Consider the following 20772-nt stretch of genomic DNA (forward strand, 5'->3'; position numbering starts at 1 on the left):
GATTTAACGAATGAAAGAGTCCATGAATAAACAAGTGAACAAAAGCACTAGGACATTGGATAACATTTATAAGGAGTTGGGTTTTGTCTCAAAATAGGATGACAGTTGTGCTCCCCTCCCAACACCCTGTAATTATTTCTCTCATAGCAGTCCAGAGCCTCTTCCATACATTTGGGTAAGCCCTTTCAGAGCAGAAAGCATTTCTGGTTCATCTCTGTTTTCCTAGCAGCTAGTGCATTAGTTAAAAAAAAAGAACCCTTTTTCATGAACAACAGCAAAATCTTTTTTCAACATGTAATTATGTACCAAGTGAAAGAAACTAATCTGAAAAGGTTACAGTCTGAATGACTTCACCTGTATGACATTCTGGAAAAAGCAAAGCGGTGGAGACTATAAAAAGATCGGTGGCTGCCAGGGGTTAATGGGGAGGGAGGGATGAATAGGAGGAACAGAGAGGATGTTTAGGGCCATGAAAATATACTGTATGATACTGTAATGTTTGATACATGTCATTATACATTTGTCCAAAACTGTAGGATGTACAACACCAAGGGTGAACCCTAATGAACTTTTGGTGATAACGATGTGTCAGTGTAGGTTCATGAATTGTAACAGAAGTACCACTCTGGTGGGGGTTAGGGAAAGCTATGCATATGTGGGAGCACAGGGGGGCTCTAGAGGAAATCTCTGTCGCTTTCTTATAATATTGCTGTGAACCTAACACTACTCTAAAAAAAAATGAAAGTTTTTTTAAAAAGTAATGGTATGGTGGTAAATTCCCTGCCACTGGAAGTGTTCTTTGTACAAGTTAAATAACTCTCAGGAAGCTCAGCAGATTTTCATGCGTTTAGTTGGCAGGTTGGACAAAATAAGTGTGTGTGTGTGTGTACACATTCTGTTTCAAGTTAAAGATACTTTGAAAAAGGAAACAAATGTCAAAGGAGTGAGTACTAGATTGAGTGGGACAAGTTTGTATTCTATGAACTGAAGATAATTTTATAGAGTTCCTATCTAAAATTTCAAAATCTTCATTCCCTGACACTTCATATCCTTTTTCCTTGGTTTATTTTTTTTTGTTTGCCCTTCCTATCTCACATACTGTATATATATTTTTTTATGTTTACCCTGTTTATTACTTTTCTTCCCTGCCAGGACTTTTCTTTGAGTGTAGAGATTATCATCTGTTGGGTCTGCTACTGTATCTCTAGTACATAGAACAGTGCCTAGCATGAAGGGCTCAATAAATACTGGATGAATGAATGGATGTCTGCTAGCTTACCGTAGGTATTACCTATGTGAAAACAATCAATAATTGTGTGAATATTGTGTGATTGAAAACTTTTCTGATTTTTTTTAATTACAGAAGGCCTTAAGACCGGATATGGGCTATAATACATTAGCCAACTTTCGAATAGAAAAGAAAATTGGTCGCGGGCAATTTAGTGAAGTTTATAGAGCAGCCTGTCTCTTGGATGGAGTACCAGTAGCTTTAAAAAAAGTGCAGGTAAGATGATTTCAATTATATGTAAATCAATGTAAAATTATACTATGTGAATAATAAATGCAGGAAAGTATGTCCTAAATGATTGGATAATGACAGTCTTGAGAATGCTAGAAAGGAATAAAAATTATACTTTTAAAAGCTTGAATTGAGTGTAGTACACAGTAGAAATTAATTTTTAATTTTAATATTACTTCTAGGCTTTAAAAATTGAGTTGGTTTTGTTCACCTAGGTTCAGTAATGACTGGAATGATCCTAGAAAAGCTTTTACAACTCTAGATTTTAAGAGGCAGATTTGAGTTATCACCACCTGCTCCTAACCGAACATGTAACTAGATGTCACATCCTTAGCTGTGGCTATAGGCCTCACGATAGGAAAGTAGACTTTACAAAATGTATTGCCTGAAGTTAGTAAGTGGCATTCAGGATTAGAGTGGGGTGTTAAATTAATGTGGAGAACCACAGTGGCAATAAATGAAAGAAAAATGAAGTGAGCTTAATTTACTGGAAAATTACAAAAAGAATGAGGTAGATGCAAACAGAGGATTGATAACCTGTTTGAAATTTTCCATCTTGTATTTGTATCATTCTGGAAGCAGTTTTGCTCTTCAGTCCTGACTTTTTGTCTTGTTTCCCTCAGATTCGTTTTTCTTGCCCCAGCACCCCTTACAAGTCCTACCCTAAGTCTAGCGTCCTAGTTCCACTGAAATGTACTTGCCAGAGCCCTAGAAGTTTCACTTGTCCTGACGAGTCTAGAAAGTGTAACTTCACTTGCCCTCTGGTCTAGACAGTACTTGTCTTTCTGCCTTAGAGTATGTTTGACATCATTCAGCTTTGCTTCGCATTTTTCACATAAGGTAGTTATTGTTCACACTTGCCCATGGACTTCCCATTTGATTCCACAGCCCTGATATATCTTTTCTGTGTAGTGACCTGTGAGACCAAAGTTTCCTCTTATTATTTTTTTTTGTAACTTTGTAACTTCTTTACATATACATACATATATATGTGTGTGTGTGTGTATATACATATATATGTATGTATATATAAATATTTATTTTTAAAGAGAGAGAGAGAGAGAGAGAGAGAGAGAGAGAGAGAGAGAGAGAAAGAAGGCATGAGCGGGGGAGGGGCAGAGAGAGAGGGAGACACAGAATCTGAAGTAGGCTCCAGGCTCTGAGCTGTCAGCACAGAGCCTGATGTGGGGCTTGAACCCACGAACCGTGAAATCATGACCTGAGCTGAAGTTGGACACTTAACTGACTGAGCCACCCAGGCACCCCTTTTTTGCAACTTCTTGAAGGATCAGTATACTTGGTAACAGCTATTATAGAGATGAGCAGTTTTCACTTACGTTTTTAAGGAAATGTTAAATGTTTATAGAAGATGTTATGTGGCGCATATTAGATATAAAAAAATAATAGAAATGCTCTCATATCCATCACCTGGCTTAAGAAATACAACATTAGAAAAAATTTTTGATCTAGATTTGCTACTCCCTTCCCTCAGAGGTAACCATATCTGGAATTTTGTGTTTTAACATTCCTTTGCTTTTCTTTATAGTTTTCCCCACATCTGTATAAATATCTAAATAAATCTATTGTTTGCTTTGCGTTTTTTGGACTTTATATAACTATTGTCACCTGTTCGTGCATGTGACTGTTATGTCATATTCCATTGCTCTTGTTACACGCTGCTTGCTGTTTAGGTTGTTTATAAGTTGTTTACTATTATAAACAATACTTTGTGGTTTTCTTAAGTGCCTTTCCTGGTACACGCATGCCAGTATTTCTCTTTTGTGTATGCCTGGGAATGGAAATGACGAGCCACAGGGAATGTATGTGGTTGGTTCTCTAAGTTGCTACTGAGTTATTTGCCATAGTGGGACAGGTTGACTTTTACCAGCAGCTTATGAGAGTAGCTTATGAGAGTGTTCTTTCTTTTTATATACCACTTACAGCTTAAGAAAAATAGAATATAGAATGCAGATATTAATGTTCACAAAGCAGATGTCTTTGGAAGGACTATTCCCTTACAAAAGAACTCTTTGACCCATTTTAAAAATGTATTTATTGAATTTCTACTATGCAACTCTAGGCACTGAGAGAAATAAAAGAGAAGGTAGTCATATTATTCCTGCACTCCAGAGGAAAAAGAGTCTTTGTGGAACAATTACATGTGAACCCTGTGGCATGGATTCCTGATTTAAATAGGAGTCTGCAGAATGGAGGTGTCCGTTTGAGCGGTGGGTAGAATCAGAACCTTGGCCAGGCTATCAGTGTGAGAGCAGATTGTGGAGAGCACTGAACAGGAATTTGAAGACTAGGAAAGTAAGGATTCGCTACAGATTCTCAAATCGAGAGACAATCTTCAAAATTCATTCTTTTCAAAATAAAATTACAACCTTAACACACAGAATGGACTGGAAAGAAGACAGCTGCTGACATGCCGCAGGCCATGAAGGCCGGAGGATAGATGGAGTGAGAAATCATTTGGAGGTCCCTGGGGGCCTCCTTCTCCACCTTCCCACAGATTCTGAGTGTAGAAAAACAGACAAGGCTCCATTCCACCTCTAACGATTGCGTTTTAAATCACAGGATTTCGTCATAAAAAATACTTAGACAAGGAGGGAAGAAAGGAGGAAAAGAGGGAGAGAGGAGGAAAGAACAAAAGCTCTTCTAGTTCTCTCACAGTGCCATCTGAGTTGTTTCTTGTCTGTATTTTTCTTTTGATTAGGAATTTGAAAGGACGACGTGAGTTAATATGGGCAATCATATTTCCATTCAGTATCAGATGCCCCCTCCACCTGTTCCCATTTTGCACCGTGATAAACCTCAGTCAACAGTCTCCTGCCGTGAGGAGTTAGCATTTGTCCCTTTGGGTTATGTTGTTTGTCTCTGCTTTATCAAGTGTTGATATTGTGGCATCTTCTAGTTTAAACGTAACTTCTTTATAGAAGAGAGGTGATGTCGTGAAGATATTCCTCGCTTATTTAATTAGGGAATAGTGTCTTAGCCTCTGTGAGGAGAAATGTATTTGCATTTCAGATATGTTATTGATTTTTGTGATGTATTACACTTGTGTTGAACAGTAAATCCCATGCTCCCTCCTTAAAAAATTCTCTGTAGCTTGAAATGAAAATGTTTAAAATATTGTTAACCAGACTGCCTTCCTTTCTGAAGACTCAGGCCCTCCTCAAAAACTTCATAGTCAAATACTGACTTTACTCATGCATCTTGTTATTTTGAGGTGAGGTTACTTGGCTGAAGAGCTGTATTACTGTTCCCAGCTCTGCTAGAACCCTTCCTGAACACTGTGCTCGCTTTTATAATTCACTTTTCTGCTTATAAATCGTTAAGGAGACACGTTAGAGTTACCATCCAGGCTTCCTCAGCTTCATTTTCAAAGCATTTCTTTACTTTGTCCCACATAATCAAGTTTTACTTTTTCAAAATCCTTAAAAAAAAAAAAAAAAAAAAAAGCAATGTCCTAACCTCTGGTGACTTTCCTACAGGTTTGCCTGTTGCCTGTGTGTGGAAAGAAGAGTATACTGAATGCATGTGACTTTGAAATCATAGAGATCTGAGAGCCAACAGTATATGACAACATTTACCAATCTTTTTGAAAATGTACTCATATCCCATCGTGATTCATTGGCCAAAGTTAAGATGGTGCCTTAACTGATATGACTTTTTTGCAATTCCATCTGCCAAGATGGCTTCCGTCTCTTGCTGTTTCCCTTCCTTGCCGTTCCCTCCCTGTTGCTCATTCACCCAGTCCACCTACTGTTGATATATTGATCACCTAGTGTTTGGTGGACAGGGGGGAAGGCCTTGGGAATTTAAGATAAATAACGGGAGTCATGGGATTCGAATAGAAGTGCAACAGAGACCCATCTGAAGTCACAGGATAGGCACCGGCATGGGAGCAGCCTCCAGGAACACGGGTGAGAGGAGGTTGGGGAAAGTCTTCATAGAGGCTGTGAGCTGGGTCCCAGAACCTCAGTTCTTTGCGTTGGGAGACTATCAAAAGAATTGTTTTGATCTGGTACATGAAATCTCTATATCATGCTTCTTAGTTCATTGATTAGGGCTATGTAATTGGAATTGATTTTTATTTTGCTAGTCTTACGATAGTACTGTAGTATGAATTTTGGGTCTTACTGTGTCTCAGTCCTTTGATTTTTTGTTACCCTAATTTTCTAATAGTAGGTGAAATATTTTGATCCTTGGTTTGTTAATGCTTAAGTTCTCTTTGCTTACTCTTAAGTTTTATGTCCAGATAACGCTGTTTTTCTGTGGGACATCCATTGTCATTGACATTCATTAGAATGAATGGAAAGTACTTTTGTATAGTACTTACAAAAATAAGGTGATAATTTGTTTTGTTCAAATTTACCCTTTTGATCCAAGTGATCTCAAAACAACTTCTTGAAGGGACAAATACTCTTTGATATTTGCTGCTGTATTTATATTTGATTATTACTATAAAGCATTCATCAAGAATATCACTTTTTAAAGTATATTGATGAGCATAACTTTTTTTTTTTTAAACATATGTCAATTTTAGTTTCTAGGTTCTGTATGTTTTCACGTAATTAGAAGTTGGGATTACTTGCATTTAGAAATTTGTGAACAATGATAACTTCTTCCATAATGCATACTGATTATAATGCATTCATAATCTCTACAACTATATATTCAGTCTCTTTCAGTATTCACTGTGATTACTGAATTTCCTGCAGCTTTTATCCGCTTCGTTATTTAATCTCTTTGGATTCCCTTTGAACCTTCCAATAGTTATTTGAACAAATGAAAATTGGAAAGTATTTGTAAGAATAATCTATATATTATATTTTTTTAAATTGAAGAATAATTTAATAATTGATGCTAGTTTACTTGTTAAGGAGACACAAGCTTTTATCTTAAAAATGAAAGCTTCTTATTTTTATTTATTTGTACTTGCAAGTGAGAAAAAGGCATATAAGAAAAAGAGCAGATTTTTAGTTTTCTTGAAAGTTTAGAGAATAGGGCATTCTAGTTAACAACATTTTGGAGTTATAATGAATTACCATACGTGGCATAAATAGATTATCAACATTGAAATATTTAAATGAGATAATGGACATCGATGAAATAATTTAGTTCTTTGTCCTTCTTTGATGTTTCACAGTGTTTTTTCTTTAGCATTTAATGGTGTCTCAGGGTTGTTATTGTGCTAACCCAAGTTTTGATTGTATGGGTTTATCATAAAATTTTTAAATGATAAACTCTTCTACTGGCCAAGCCTAGTGAATATATATAGTTGAAGTAACTTTTTATTTATGCTGTTGAAGACTTTTGATATGCTCATTTAATATTTATCAAGGACTTACTATATGGCAGTCACTGGATTTGACAGTGAGATACAGCTGAGTTCAACACTTTTGTTGAGAGGGGGTGGATAGACAGTAAGTCAAATAATTATAGGTAAGAAGGAAATGACGCATCAGGCTCTGTGCTGACAGCTCAGAGACTGGAGCCTGCTTCCGATTCTGTATCTCCATCTCTCTCTGCCCCTCCCCCACTTGCACTCTGTCTCTGTTTTTCTCAAAAATAAGCAAACATTAAAAAATATATATATATATAAGAGTGTGTACTCCCAGAAAACACAAGAGGCGAGTTTTAAGAAGCTGCAGGTGTTGAAGCAACAGATTATTCTACACAGGTGTCAGTATGAAAGTCAAAGGATGCTATTACAGGCAGAGAAGGAAGGCTGTTTTGGGAGAAATGGGGCAACTGGTAAAAAAAAAAGTCTCAAAGGAAGCAGAGATGAAAAATCCATCCAGAGCACAGGTAGAGTTAAGACCAGATGAATTAGAACAGCTATGCAGTTTGTGAAAGCAAAGCAGACAGCAAAGACTTTGTGTCAAACAGGAGATGGCATTTTCCACCGAGCATGGTGGAAAATACACCAAGTGCATACACCAAGAGGCAGCAGCTTCCGAGTAGTCATTTTTAACTTCCACTGTGGACATTGTAATCGCGTATCTGCTGATCTGGGGTTCTTCCTATACTGTGCTTAAAATGCATTCAAATGGGAAGTGTAAGAGAGTACAACATGTCCAAGAGTAAGGGGAACTCCAAGCAAAACTCCAAGAAATACCCTGAACCCTTCCATGCCATGGGACATGGAACAATGATAACATGTGAATAGAGAAATGAAGTCATATACAGTGGAAATTATCCATGATTGGGAATTAGCAAGACAGAGAGAGATTCTAAAGTGGAGGCATCTGCATTGCTCAAATAGCTGACAAAGGTCCAAGAGAGTTAACAACTGAGATCAGACCTTGAATAAGAGGTCTGAAGAAAATGAAATAATGAATGCATGGTAATCAAGATGAGGTCAAAGAACAACTTTTGTTGGAAACAGGGGATGGAAGAGAAGTGGGAATTTAACTACAGAAGGAGTAAGGTAAGTGCAGGGTAAGCGATGGACTGAGAGGGCTGACTGAGTGCCATGGAGTGAGGCATGCTGAGAAACCATGAGGTCTGGTCTCAAAAGAGTCAACATGGTACCAAGCAATGGACATGAGATCATGACCTGAGCCGAAGTTGGATGCTTAACTGAGCCACCCAGGCACCCCTGGGATTACACACTCTTGATTCTTCTCCCTCTCTGGGTATCCCTTTTCTATCCCCTTCAATGGCTTTTCTTTTCCTAACTCTTTATGGGGCACAGTTATAATTTTGGATCCTTTGGTTCTCCTATAGCCACATTCTCATTCACAGCTTCCAACATACCTTCGTAGGGTAGCTTCTTTTATTTATTTATTTAAAAATAATTTTTTTTAACATTTATTTATTTTTGAAACAGAGAGAGACAGAGCATGAACAGGGGAGGGGCAGAGAGAGAGGGAGACACAGAATCGGAAGCAGGCTCCAGGCTCTGAGCCATCAGCCCAGAGCCCGACGCGGGGCTCGAACTCACGGACCGTGAGATCGTGACCTGAGCTGAAGTCGGACGCTTAACCGACTGCGCCACCCAGGTGCCCCTAGGGTAGCTTCTTAATCTATACCGGCCCTAAGTTTTGCTGAGCTTTAGTCTCTCATAAAATCTGAATAAAAGTGAATTTCCTGTGATAATTTTTAGAGTTTTGTTTTGTTTTGTTTTTGTTTTTAATTTTGAGGAAACCTATCAAACAGGGCTTCCTGATGGACTCCTCGAGGTTGGATCACTGCTATCCTGTTGAGTTAAAAGGCATTTCTTTGGAAACAAAAGTTTTTTAATAGTCAAAGAGTAATTAGTGACACTCACAGGTTATCTAGTTCTATACCATCATTTGCCAGGACCTTAAGGAATCCACAAGAAAGAAATTGAGGCCTGTCTTACAATTTTGCAGTTCAAACATGTTGATGCATTAAGAGAGAAAGGCTGACAGAAGCCAGATCCTAGGCCTTGGTGTTATAAAGGGAGCAAGTTTCTGGCATCAGTGTAGAACTCTTCCTGCACTCACCTTGCTTAACGCTTTGCCCCTCCTCCTCCATCCCAATCTCTCCACCCTTTAAGTGCCTCTGTATTTAGTCAGGGAAGTGCTGGTGGTAGAGACCTTAATTATTTGGACGTTAACTTGTTCAATGATTGTGGTTTATATCTAGAGAGTTCACAGCCCTCGTGCTGTGGATTGTTTTACTCTCCACCCCCACCCCCCCATCCATCCTCTACCCCTTCAAATAAGAAAGACAGGCTCTGGAAGGGAAAGTCTGAGCTACCCAAGCACCCTGCGATTACACAATCTTGATTCTCCTCCCTCTCCGGGTATCCCTTTTCTGTCCCTTTCAATGGCTTTTCTTTTCCTAACCCTTTATGGGGCACTTTCCACAGTTATAACTTTGGATCCTTCGGTTCTCCTGTAGCCACATTCTCATTCACAGCTTCCAATGTACCTTTCTAGGGTAGCCCTTCAAATAAGAGAGACCGGCTCTGGAAGGGAAAGTCTGTCTACCAGTCAGCAAGTAAGAGAACCAGAAATGTACAGGCTGATAATAAAAATATTCCTTAAAGCTCCTCTCCCCTCACTCCAACAATGGTTAGGGAATGGTCTGTACAGCCACTGGTCAGTTGGAATAAGGGATGGAAGCACCATTATGGCACCAGGTAAAGAAGGCAAGAACACTGGGATGAAGAAAGGCATAATTCAGGGGTGACTGAGGTTTTGTCATATGGAGTACAGTGACTCAATTTAGGGACAGTTCAGTTCATTTAGTCATGCTCTAACAAGCTGGGGAGGCCTAGGGAATATTTGGGTAAGATTTTTATTTATGTAATATCTATTTATTTTTTTTAATTTTTTTTTTCAACGTTTATTTATTTTGGGGACAGAGAGACAGAGCATGAACGGGGGAGGGGCAGAGAGAGAGGGAGACACAGAATCGGAAACAGGCTCCAGGCTCTGAGCCATCAGCCCAGAGCCCGATGCGGGGCTCGAACTGACGGACCGCGAGATCGTGACCTGGCTGAAGTCGGACGCTTAACCGACTGCGCCACCCAGGTGCCCCTGTAATATCTATTTAAAGTGTGATATACCAGGTTTTTCAAGCTTCCTTAGTATATAATTTTTAAGTACTTTCATTGCTACATTTTAAGTGTTTTTTTTTTTTCCCTAACAAATTGACATATGCCTTTTCAAGGACATTTCTGTTAAGTTACCTGAAGGCCCTCTTTTTCCTCTTAAAGATATCCAATGTTATCCTTTTCAGTTTCATCAGTCATGAGTAATTTTTGGCAAAATTTGAAGATGACAAAAGAAAACTTTTAAAAATGATTCAGAAAGTACTGAGAATTTATTAGCCAGTACTTGCCTAAACACTGTTAGTAGCTTTGCTCTTACCAAATGTACTAAAAACCCAAAGAAACTTGAGTAGAGCTCAAAAAGATGGCTTCTGGAGCAAAGCTTGTAAATATCCTATGAAAGCTATTTTTACAAAGTCTAGATTTTGTTTTTCCTTGTGTGTTGTCTTTTCTTGCTCATGAAATCAGACAGTCTTGAATCTATGTCTGGGAATGATTTGATCTAAATCTCCAGTTTTTATTTTTGTCTTGACTTGCTGGCTGAGAGAAAAAGAAAGATAAGATACTAATGAATTTCTGATTAAATGTATTTATAAATGTATTTGGTTCAGATTTTAGTTTTGCCTCAAATGTGCCATCCATGCTTATCTCTCAGTGAATAAGGAAAGACTTTGATATTATTGAAAATTCAGTTAAAAATAAAAGTTAATTTGTAATACTAAATTATAATTTGAATTAGAAATTCATGATTTCTATGGAGCAAACTTCCATCTTGCTATGTTGTGTCTATTTGGAGTTTCCGAAAGCACTTGGACACATCTTTTTCTCATCTCATTCACTAGCTTTGCCTTTTAAGTATTTTTCCCATCATAGATACATTGATTATTGGGAGGTTAGATTTACACATGTCTCCAAGTTTATGATTTTCTTCATTTTAATTACTAGTACCAGAATTAACCTTTCTCTTTTTCATTAAAAAAAAAGTTTTCAGGAATTCCTTTAAAATCTAAGACATTTAACATTTTGTATTTCCCTGCATTTCTTTCAATTATATCAAGTCCACTGTGACTAGGAGGTCCTAAGAATGGCATTAGCGTTCATGATTTGGTGAGAATCAGTTATTTCTCTTGCCATTTTGATTTGTAACCATAAATAGTCTCTCTGTGTATATTTCATAACTATACTAATATCAAGTTCAAAATTTTGTTTACATTAATATTTATTATTTAACTTGTTACATAAGTAATATCAATTTTTCTGCCATCATTTGGCAATTTGAGGAACGTGTGCCTTTTTATATGAAATTGCTGAGTGTAGAGATGCTTGGGTGGCTCATTTGGTTAAGTGTCCAACCCTTGATTTCAGCTCAGGTCGTGATCTCATGGTTTGTGGGATCGAGCCCCATGTAGGGCTCCGTGCTGACAGCTTGGAGCCTGCTTAGGATTCTTTCTCTCCCTTCCTCTCTGCCCCTCCCCCACTAGCTTGCTCTCCCTCTCTCTTTTTCGCTCAAAAATAAATAAATTAAAAAGAAGAAATTGCTAAGTATGAAGCAATTTAATGAAGCAAAAGTAATGAACTTTTGATTTTACTTATTTCTATAAGAAATCTTTTTTTAAAACTATATTTTATTATTTTTTAATTTAATTTATTTTTTTTTCAATTTACATTCAAGTAAGTTATCATATAGTGCAACAATGATTTCAGGAGTAGATTCCTTAATGCCCCTTACCCATTTACCCCATCTCCTCCTTGCCACAACCCTTCCAGTAACCCTCTGTTTGTTCTCCATGTTTAAGAGTCTCTTATGTTTTGTCTCCCTCCCTGTTTTTAAATTATTTTTGCTTCCCTTCCCTTATGTTCATCTGTTTTGTATCTTAAAGTCCTCATATGGTGAAGTCATATGTGTTGGTTTTCATGTGTTGGTTGGCCATCTGGATGTCTTCTTTGGAGAAGTGTCTATTCATGTCTTTTGCCCATTTCTTCACTGGATTATTTGTTTTTTGGGTGTTGAGTTTGATAAGTTCTCTATAGATTTTGGATACTAACCCTTTATCTAATATGTGGTTTGCAGATATCTTCTCCCATTCCGTTGGTTGTCTTTTAGTTTTGCTGATTGTTCCCTTCGCGGTGCAGAAGCTTTTTATTTTGATGAGGTCCCAGTGGTTTATTTTTGCTTTTGTTTCCCTTCCTTCTGGTGACATGTTGAATAAGAAGTTGCTGCAGCCAGGGTCAAAGAGGTTTTTGTCTGCTTTCTCCTCGAGGATTTTGGTGGCTTCCTGTCTTATATTTAGGTCTTTCATCCATTTTGAGTTATTTTTGTGTATGGTATAAGAAAGTGGTCCAGGTTCATTTTTCTGCATGTCACTGTCCAGTTTTCCCAGCACCACTTGCTGAAGAGACTATCTTTATTCCATTGGATATTCTTTCTTGCTTTGTCAAAGATTAGTTGGCCATACGTTTGTGGGTCCATTTCTGGGTTCTCTATTCTGTTCCATTGATCTGAGTGTCTATTCTTGTGCCAGTACCATACTGTCTTGATGACCACAGCTTTGTAATACGGCTTGAAGTCTGTCTGTAAGAAACCTTTCTGAAGTATTCTGCTTTCCTGCACATATAATCCCTGCCAGACATACTCCATCCCCTTGAGGGTCTCACATCACTTTGTACAAGTAGTGCTGAGTAGATTGTGTGTTCATTTCCTTTGTTCCAGGTTGCATTCTGCATCTGGCAGTGTGCATCTTTAGGACTGCAAGCTTGTTTTCTTATTTGTATCCACAGTAAAATCTAGTAAGTTGACAACACAGTTTTGTGAATGAAAGAAAGCAAGAACATGAGCTAATTTATTTATGTTAATTGTCTTTATGTGTAGTGCAGTTCTTAGCTATTTCACATTAAAACTTGAAAAACATAAATTTGATATTAAAACTTTTCATTAGAAAATAAATAAATAAAAATAAATAAAGTTGAAGACTATGTAGAAATATGAGAAGTATTTTGCTGTAAGTCAGGTGAAAAAGCATATATAATGCATACTGCCTCTGTTTTCGCTATCTAAAACACACATACATTTGTACAAGAAATGGAAGAGTGAGCACAAGCTAAAATTCTTTAAGAAAGTGATTTTGCCAATTTTTTGTTTAAAAATTTTATTTATATTTTCCTTTATTTTTTTAATTAAGGGAAAATTAGAACTACATGCATGTTTGGATGTTAAAAATGATAGTAAGCAAACATTTCCTCTTATAAGTTGTATTTATTCCCCCATATTCTGTATTTTCTTTTATGCCTTAGATATCTGTTATTTCTGGCTAGCAGAATCTTAACAATTTTTTCAAAGTTCAGCTTTAATGTTACCCACTCCTCACATGGGGATTCCTTCTTTAAATTTTTTTTTAATGTTTTTATTTATTTCTGAGACAGAGAGAGACAGAGCATGAGCAGGGGAGGGGCAGAGAGAGAGGGAGACACAGAATCCGAAGCAGGCTCCAGGCTCCGGGCTGTCAGCACAGAGCCCGACATGGGGCTCGAACTCACTTAGTGTGAGATCATGACCTGAGCTGAAGTTGGATGCTCAACCAACTGAGCCACCCAGGTGCCCTGGAGATTCTTTCTTTAGATTTCTCATACTGTACTTTGCACACACATGTATTTTAGTACTTATTAGTTAGTTGTATATGTATTGGACTTCGCAAGAGTCTGGGCTATTCACGAAAACAGACTCCAGAGCTGGAACGATCTGGATTCAAGTGCTTGTTCTGTCACTTACTAATTTTACAACCATAAGCATATATTTAACCTCTCTGAGTCTCAGTCCTTTTTCTAAATTGAAGCCAGTACTACCTACCTTATAGGAACATGGTAAAGATTGTAGCAGCATATATAAGAGGCTACACCCTCTAGTAGGCGTTCAGTAATTCCTGCTTGAGTCAAAAAGACTTGGATCATGACTGCCACTCCTTTCAGGTTATATACCTACTTTTCCTGGAACATATTGGCAGTCTGAATCAGGAAGACTTGGTCAAGTTGATGACTATAAACGTCATTAAAGTTGTTTAGTTATATGACTAGGGTTTGTTGTTGTTTTTTTTTTTTTTCCTTTAGAGAGAGAGAAATAGCATGCAATGGGGGAGATGGGCAGGAGAAGGGGGGTGGGGAGAGAGAGAGAGAGAGAGCGAGAGAGAGAGAGAGCGAGAGAGAGAGAGAGACAGAGAATCTCAAGCAGGCTCCATGCTCAGCATGAAGCTGGATGTGGGGCTTGATATCATGACCCTGAGCTGAAAGCAAGAGTTGGATGCTCAACCAATTTAGCCACCCAGGCACCCCTATGATTAGGGTTTTAACCAGCTTGTAGTCATGACTTATCCAGATATATTCTCCAGTATTTAGCATATTGCTTATTTGTTTATTTATTTGTTTATTTATTTGTTTATTTATTTATTTATTTATTTATTTTCCACACACTTAGAGCACTGATAGCATTCTTTGTTTTCAGACACATCCTAATATCCATTTTATTATATTATATATTTTTATACTTTTCACATTAGACCCATATTTCTCAACCTTTTACTCATTATTACCCCCAGGAGCCTTTTTAGATAGTTTTTCCTAATTGCTCCTCTCCCTTAGGAAATTTTAATTCCACATATAAGAGTAGATCTGTTTATGTGTTGTATGTATATCTGTGACATACTGTTAAAAAGGGCAAGATTTTGTCACTGCTCTTTCCAAAGAAACAGTTTGGAGTGATAGCTTCCCTGTCACGGTGTGCATTTGACTTTTTAGACATGATTTGATTGTGTAGATTAATCATTCAGAGCCGGTGTTATATAGGTAGAAAACTCTGAGAGTAAATTCTGGCTGCTCCGTTAATTAGCTGTGTGAACTTTTGTAAGTTTCTTACGCTTTCTAAACCTACTTTCCCTCATCTATAAGATGGAAATATTGTCTTCTTAAGGATTAAATGAAAATTAAATCAGGTAGTTAATGTAGTTAATGTAATATGTTTAACACATATTAATTGTTCAATACATGTTACCTCTTACTTTATTATGATCACAACATCCATTCTGTTTCATTTGAACCTAAGGCTTGAAATGTCTAGTGGTTCTCTTTTCTCATTGCTATTTTTTAAATTTGTTTGAAACATTATTTATTTTGAGCAGGGGTGGGGGGTGGGCAGAGAGAGAGAGGGAGAGAGAGAATCCCAAGCAGACTCCACACTGTTAGCACAGAGCCCAATGTGGGGCTCGATTCCACGAATCATGAGATCATGACTTGAGCCAATATCAAGAGTCAGATGCTCAATTGACTGAGCCACCTAGTCACCCTTCTTTTCTCAGTTTTAATACTCACTGCCTGTGGAGGGAAAATGTAAACTCTGGAGGTAACATGAGATAAAATACCTACAGTTTTTCAAAGCTCCTAAAACGCTAATCGGGAAGAAAATTTCTTAGTAGATGTATAAACTATATGTAAAGTATTATAATGAATTTATGTGGTGTCTTGAACCATAGATTATTAGTTTATTCTTGAACCATAGATTATTAGTTTATTAAATAATTCTGGATTCTATTTTTAGATATTTGATTTAATGGATTCCAAAGCACGTGCTGATTGTATCAAAGAAATTGATCTCCTTAAGGTAAATAAATGAACTATTGACTATTTTTAACATAGCTGAGCCTGTTGATAAAAGTGATTTATAAAAATACTGCACTTATAAGGAAAAAGATTTTTAAGACTTAACTTAGGCCTCATTGGTTTTAAGCAACATGATGTAAATTTGTATCTCACTATATGGAAGAATGTAGTTACCTTTTGGATTCATCATAAAATAATTTAATTGGGACATTTGGTAAAATTAGCTCCCCCCACTCCCCACCCCCCTGCTTTTCAAACTAGGAAATAAAATGAGCATAAAACATTGAAGAAATTTTTTCTTGACCATCCCAATTAGACGTATTCTAAAGGTTAAGTAACATAAATGTGTATTGGTATTATCTCAAAGTTCAAGATATAATATAGATGTAGATCTCAAGATGTAATATATTGAGAATGTGGACTGATCCAACTGGGTACATGATTTTTATAATATTTCTGTAACATTTTCCCAGATTTAGAGAGGGTGATGTAAAGAGTATGTCAGAATTAGCTTTTCAGTTTCTTATCCACTCAAAGAATGTGACTGAAATTTCAGTTATCTCTAAACTGCTTTTATTCTAGTGAAATTTCCTTGAGGAATGATGTAGCTTGTGTTCTGTTTTCAGCTACTAGATAAGACTCGGATGTTTTTATGCCATACGTTTTGTTTGTGCCTAACATGAATCAGATTTATCAAAAAAGATAAGAGTAAGATCAAAATGAATCATACTTTCCATCTGTTCTGTTAGTTGTAGTTATTTCCTGGGCCATGAAGCAACTGCTTTAAAAATAAATATAAATTGTTATAGAGAAGTATTATAGAAGATGTGGAGGAAAACCGTGTAAGTAGAAAGAAGAGAAGAAAATCATGTATATACCATCTGGGAGAATTCTTGAATAATTTTCTTTGAGAAACTATTTGTCTTATGTGATCTTGTTTAAAGATTGAACAAAAAGATTGTACAAAAGGATTGTCCGTGTGTATAGACTGATGTGTATATTTTTGCAAGGTCAAATTTTTCTTAGGATCATTTAATGACTCAACCAAATAGGTAAACTCATATCATTTGATGTAAAAATTATATTTAGATACAGTCGATGTCCTTTTATTTTGTTTTGTTTTAAACCACTGGTTATAGTTACATAAGGATCAGGCCAACTTCAAAACCGGAGTAGGAATACTTTATTTACCACCGAGCACCCATAATGACAGTTCCCATTTTGAAGATATAATTTTTAGCAATTGGTGCTTTAATGATGTCATTCATTTATATATTTTTTTCAATATATGAAATTTATTATCAAATTGGTTTCCATACAACACCCAGTGCTCATCCCAAAAGGTGCCCTCCTGAATACCCATCACCCACCTTCCCCTTCATTTATATTTATATATTTATTGAACATAGTAATATGTACTTTCAAACTTTCTAAAAGTTTTCAAACTTTCCATTATTTCTAATAAAGAATATCAAAATAAACTGGTATCTACTTTTACTTTTAATAATTACAATACATGTTTCAAAATTCACTGGCTTAAAGAAAAATATACATGATGTCATGTTAAGATTTCTAGCTTAAAAATGAAATGCAATAACTAAGTTTATTCTTCAGTTAAGAAACTATAAGTGATTCTTGATAATTTACAATTGAAAAAACTTTTCTGGTGCCTGTTTGTTTGTTTTTGTTTGTATGTCTTTCCATCAGCAACTCAACCATCCAAATGTAATTAAATATTATGCATCATTCATTGAAGATAATGAACTTAACATAGTTTTGGAATTAGCTGATGCTGGTGATCTATCCAGAATGATAAAGGTAAGGGTTTGTTTTGTTTTTTGTAAACTAAATATTTATTTTTTCTGATAAAAATTGTCTGTTAAACATACAGATGTATCAGATACTTTAAAGACCTCATTGTCTTACTTTAACATATGATAGATATGTAGTGAATGACAGATCGTAGTGATGATTATGATTTTGAAGCTGGTTTACCTGGTGACGTTTACACTTCAACTGAGATGTGTGAACACTCTGAAACCAACTTGGAAATAGACCAACAGATTTGTCTTCTGTAAGCTGAAGTTAAAATTTTGCAGCTTGATTTCTCTGAACAGACCACCCTTGATTCTGTATCTGTAGATATCAGGCAAAGGGTAACAGAAAGGGATTCTAGAGAATCCGGACCTGTTCCTAGGAGGGATTCATCAAAGAATAAAATGGGCTTTGCATTCAGACCTTGCACATCAAACCCTGATTCAACCACTTAAAAGTTTATTTAACTTTCTTTTCTAAGAGCGTATAAATTGGTTTAAGTTCACTTACAAGTTATAGAAACCCTCAGATTACAGTGTCCTAAACACTGCTTGTCCTTAGGCAAGTTACTTTCATGTACCACAGTTTCTCAAAAACAAAATAATAATAGAACCTACTTCATAGGATTGTTGTTAATGATTAATTGATATTTATTCAGAGATAAGAACTGCGTCTCACACATAGTAAGGCTATGCAAATGGGAGCTAGTGCTGTATTATTATTGTTGTTAATTATATTTTTCTGTTACATAAAATTCTGGGGCTAATAGGGCAGCTCTGATCTATCAAATTCTCAGAAACCAAGCCTATTTATAGCTGATAAAGTCCCCTTTCGCCAGCATGTAGGGACATAGGATATTTGCTAGCTGTATCTTTTTTTAAAAAATTTTTTTAAACATTTATTTTTGATACAGAATGAGAGCATGAACAGGGGAGGGTCAGAGAAAGAGGGAGACACAGAATCTGAAACAGGCTCTAGGCTCTGAGCTGTCAGCACAGAGCCCGACACGGGGCTCGAACCCACGGACCGCGAGATCATGACCTGAGCCAAAGTTGGACGCTTAACCGACTGAGCCACCCAGGCGCCCCTTGCTAGCTGTATCTTGAGGCACATTGCTGGATACTGCCACACAACATTTTTAGCTTCATCCCAGTGGCCAAAATTTGGTCTTATGAACATGTGTAGTTGCAAGGGAGGCTGGAATATATAGTCGTCATTTGGCTGGTCATGTGCCAGCTAAACTTCTATTCAGGAAGACATGTTGAAGAGAGTGGAAATCAATGAAGACCAACTAAATGAGAAAAGTAAGGCTCTTTATTCTGAGCTTGCTATAGCACGCAAGGGAGTCAACCATTGTCACTGACATTTTACCAGAGATTCATAGGCAGGCAGAGGAATTAGAAAATCTTTATAATGGGAAAAATAAGCCTTTAGGTATGACCCGATTAGAGGCTGCTGGCCTGAAGGAGCTATAGGTGAGCTACTCAGAAGTGAGGCATATCATCTGGCTTTCTCTGGTTGGTCCTAAGTTGGAAGCAGGAACAAAAATTAGGGAAGCTGTCAGTTATTAATCAAGTCCTGGGCATTTGGGGCTGATTGTTACAGAGTTACTGTTCAGCTTCCTGGATTGTCACTAGAGACAGCAGTCTGGCTTCCTGCATGTCTGACATAGAAGGCTGGTGTCCTGGGTTGTTTGTTATGGATAAAAGGTTTCCTGGTCAGGTTGCTGAAGGTTGTGGTTCAAAGTTCTATTTTTATACGATCTGGCCATTGACTGTATATTTGGTCTGTCAACAGATATTGGAGCGTAACTAGTAATCTCTGCCACATGGAGTTCTTAAAAACAATGTTAGATGCTTTATATGCATTACCATATTTACTCTTCACAAGGACTCTGGCAGGTAAATTTGACTCTTAGAGAAGACAGTCATCATCACTAGTAAATAGAAGGACTAGTGTGTGAAATTAAGTTTGTCTTCTGATACAAAATTACATGTGTTTTCCCTTAATGGCCCTTAGGGATTTTTGTATCACAGAACTCCTTTGAAAAATCAGATGAAAACCCTTGACCTTCTCCCCAGAAAGATGTTGATGCACACAAAATCTTCATTCCATCACAAAGCCTGCACAGATTCTCTGATCAAGGCACTCACCAGTTCTCTAGCAGTAGTTAGGATCCCTCGTCTCCAGTGGAAGGTCAGTGTCAGCCACTTACACTCTCCTCTTGCTTAACTTCTCTTAGGATTAGTTTCCTCGTTCATAAGGTCGAGGCAGTTTTGAGATTGCTTTCTAAATTATAAAAATACTGCATAACAGGGAGGTAATATTTTTTATTATCACAGAATGCTATCAAACTGACTGTTTCAAGTCCCATGGTTTGAGTGACTCACTTCTAATAGGTTATCTGATTTTCTCTTTTAGGGACTTCCCACCACTAGCACAAACTGTCTTTGCAAATTAATGAACAATTAAAAAAAATTGTGGTTTTAATTTTAAAAAGAAATATAAACACACAAATGCCAAATCTGCAAAACAGCTATCAAGATGAGACCCATAAAAGCAAATGTAATAGTCCTCATAAGAGAGACAATTAATATAAAATTCTTGGCTTAAACTCTAAGTGCAAGAGTTATTTAAGTATTTATAGTGGGAAGCAAAGAGGGCAAATCTTTATTGGGCAAATACCAACTGAAGGCAGATAAAAAAACATACAGTTTTCAGTTGTCAGGTTTCGCCCCTGATGAGAGATCGATGATTTGGGGTTTTGATTGTGCTCTAGAGATTTTTGCCCTTTTTCAGTTTAGTTTTTTTTTCTTTGCTACTGCTACTCCACACATACAGGTCGCTGTCCCTGGCCCATTGCCAAGGCATGCCTGAGCCCATAACATTTACCTTGGAAGAATTCTCCTGTCCTTTCACCACTTGAGAAAGCTAGTGCACAATCAGAGTACCTTATAGAAGAAGCCCTGTTACCTGCGTCTTTAGCAGATTCAGATTTCTTAGGCCACTGAGGGAGGAAAAATTTGCCAGTGTGTTTTTATATTTATTGTGATGATGAACTCAGCTCTCTTACTTAAATGGATCTTGCCTTCAGTTGACTTTTTCAGAGAGTTGTTTTATCAGCTGACCCAGTGGAATGTAGTAAGATCGATTCTGTGTTTGGTAATGAATAGTAACATACAGTTATAGAATCGATAACTATCCTCTTAAAGTATCCTTGGGGCCTCTGACTAAAATTTGAACGTATCTATCATGTAAA

The 20772-nt window shown here is 36.9% G+C and overlaps 1 protein-coding gene across 2 annotated transcripts in view; it reads left to right on the plus strand.

Moving 5' to 3' along the window:
- NEK7 (NIMA related kinase 7) overlaps positions 1 to 20772 on the plus strand; it is a 163846-nt gene that overhangs the window by 88949 nt on the left and 54125 nt on the right. For both annotated transcript variants that reach the window (XM_043568322.1, XM_043568323.1), the window contains exons 3-5: positions 1364 to 1504; positions 15637 to 15699; positions 17406 to 17516. In XM_043568322.1, the coding sequence (XP_043424257.1) occupies positions 1364 to 1504; positions 15637 to 15699; positions 17406 to 17516 (315 nt within the window). The remainder of the gene's footprint in view (positions 1 to 1363; positions 1505 to 15636; positions 15700 to 17405; positions 17517 to 20772) is intronic.

The sequence above is a fragment of the Prionailurus bengalensis genome, chromosome E4 (assembly GCF_016509475.1).
Source record: "Prionailurus bengalensis isolate Pbe53 chromosome E4, Fcat_Pben_1.1_paternal_pri, whole genome shotgun sequence".
NCBI classification, from domain to species: Eukaryota; Metazoa; Chordata; class Mammalia; order Carnivora; family Felidae; genus Prionailurus; species Prionailurus bengalensis.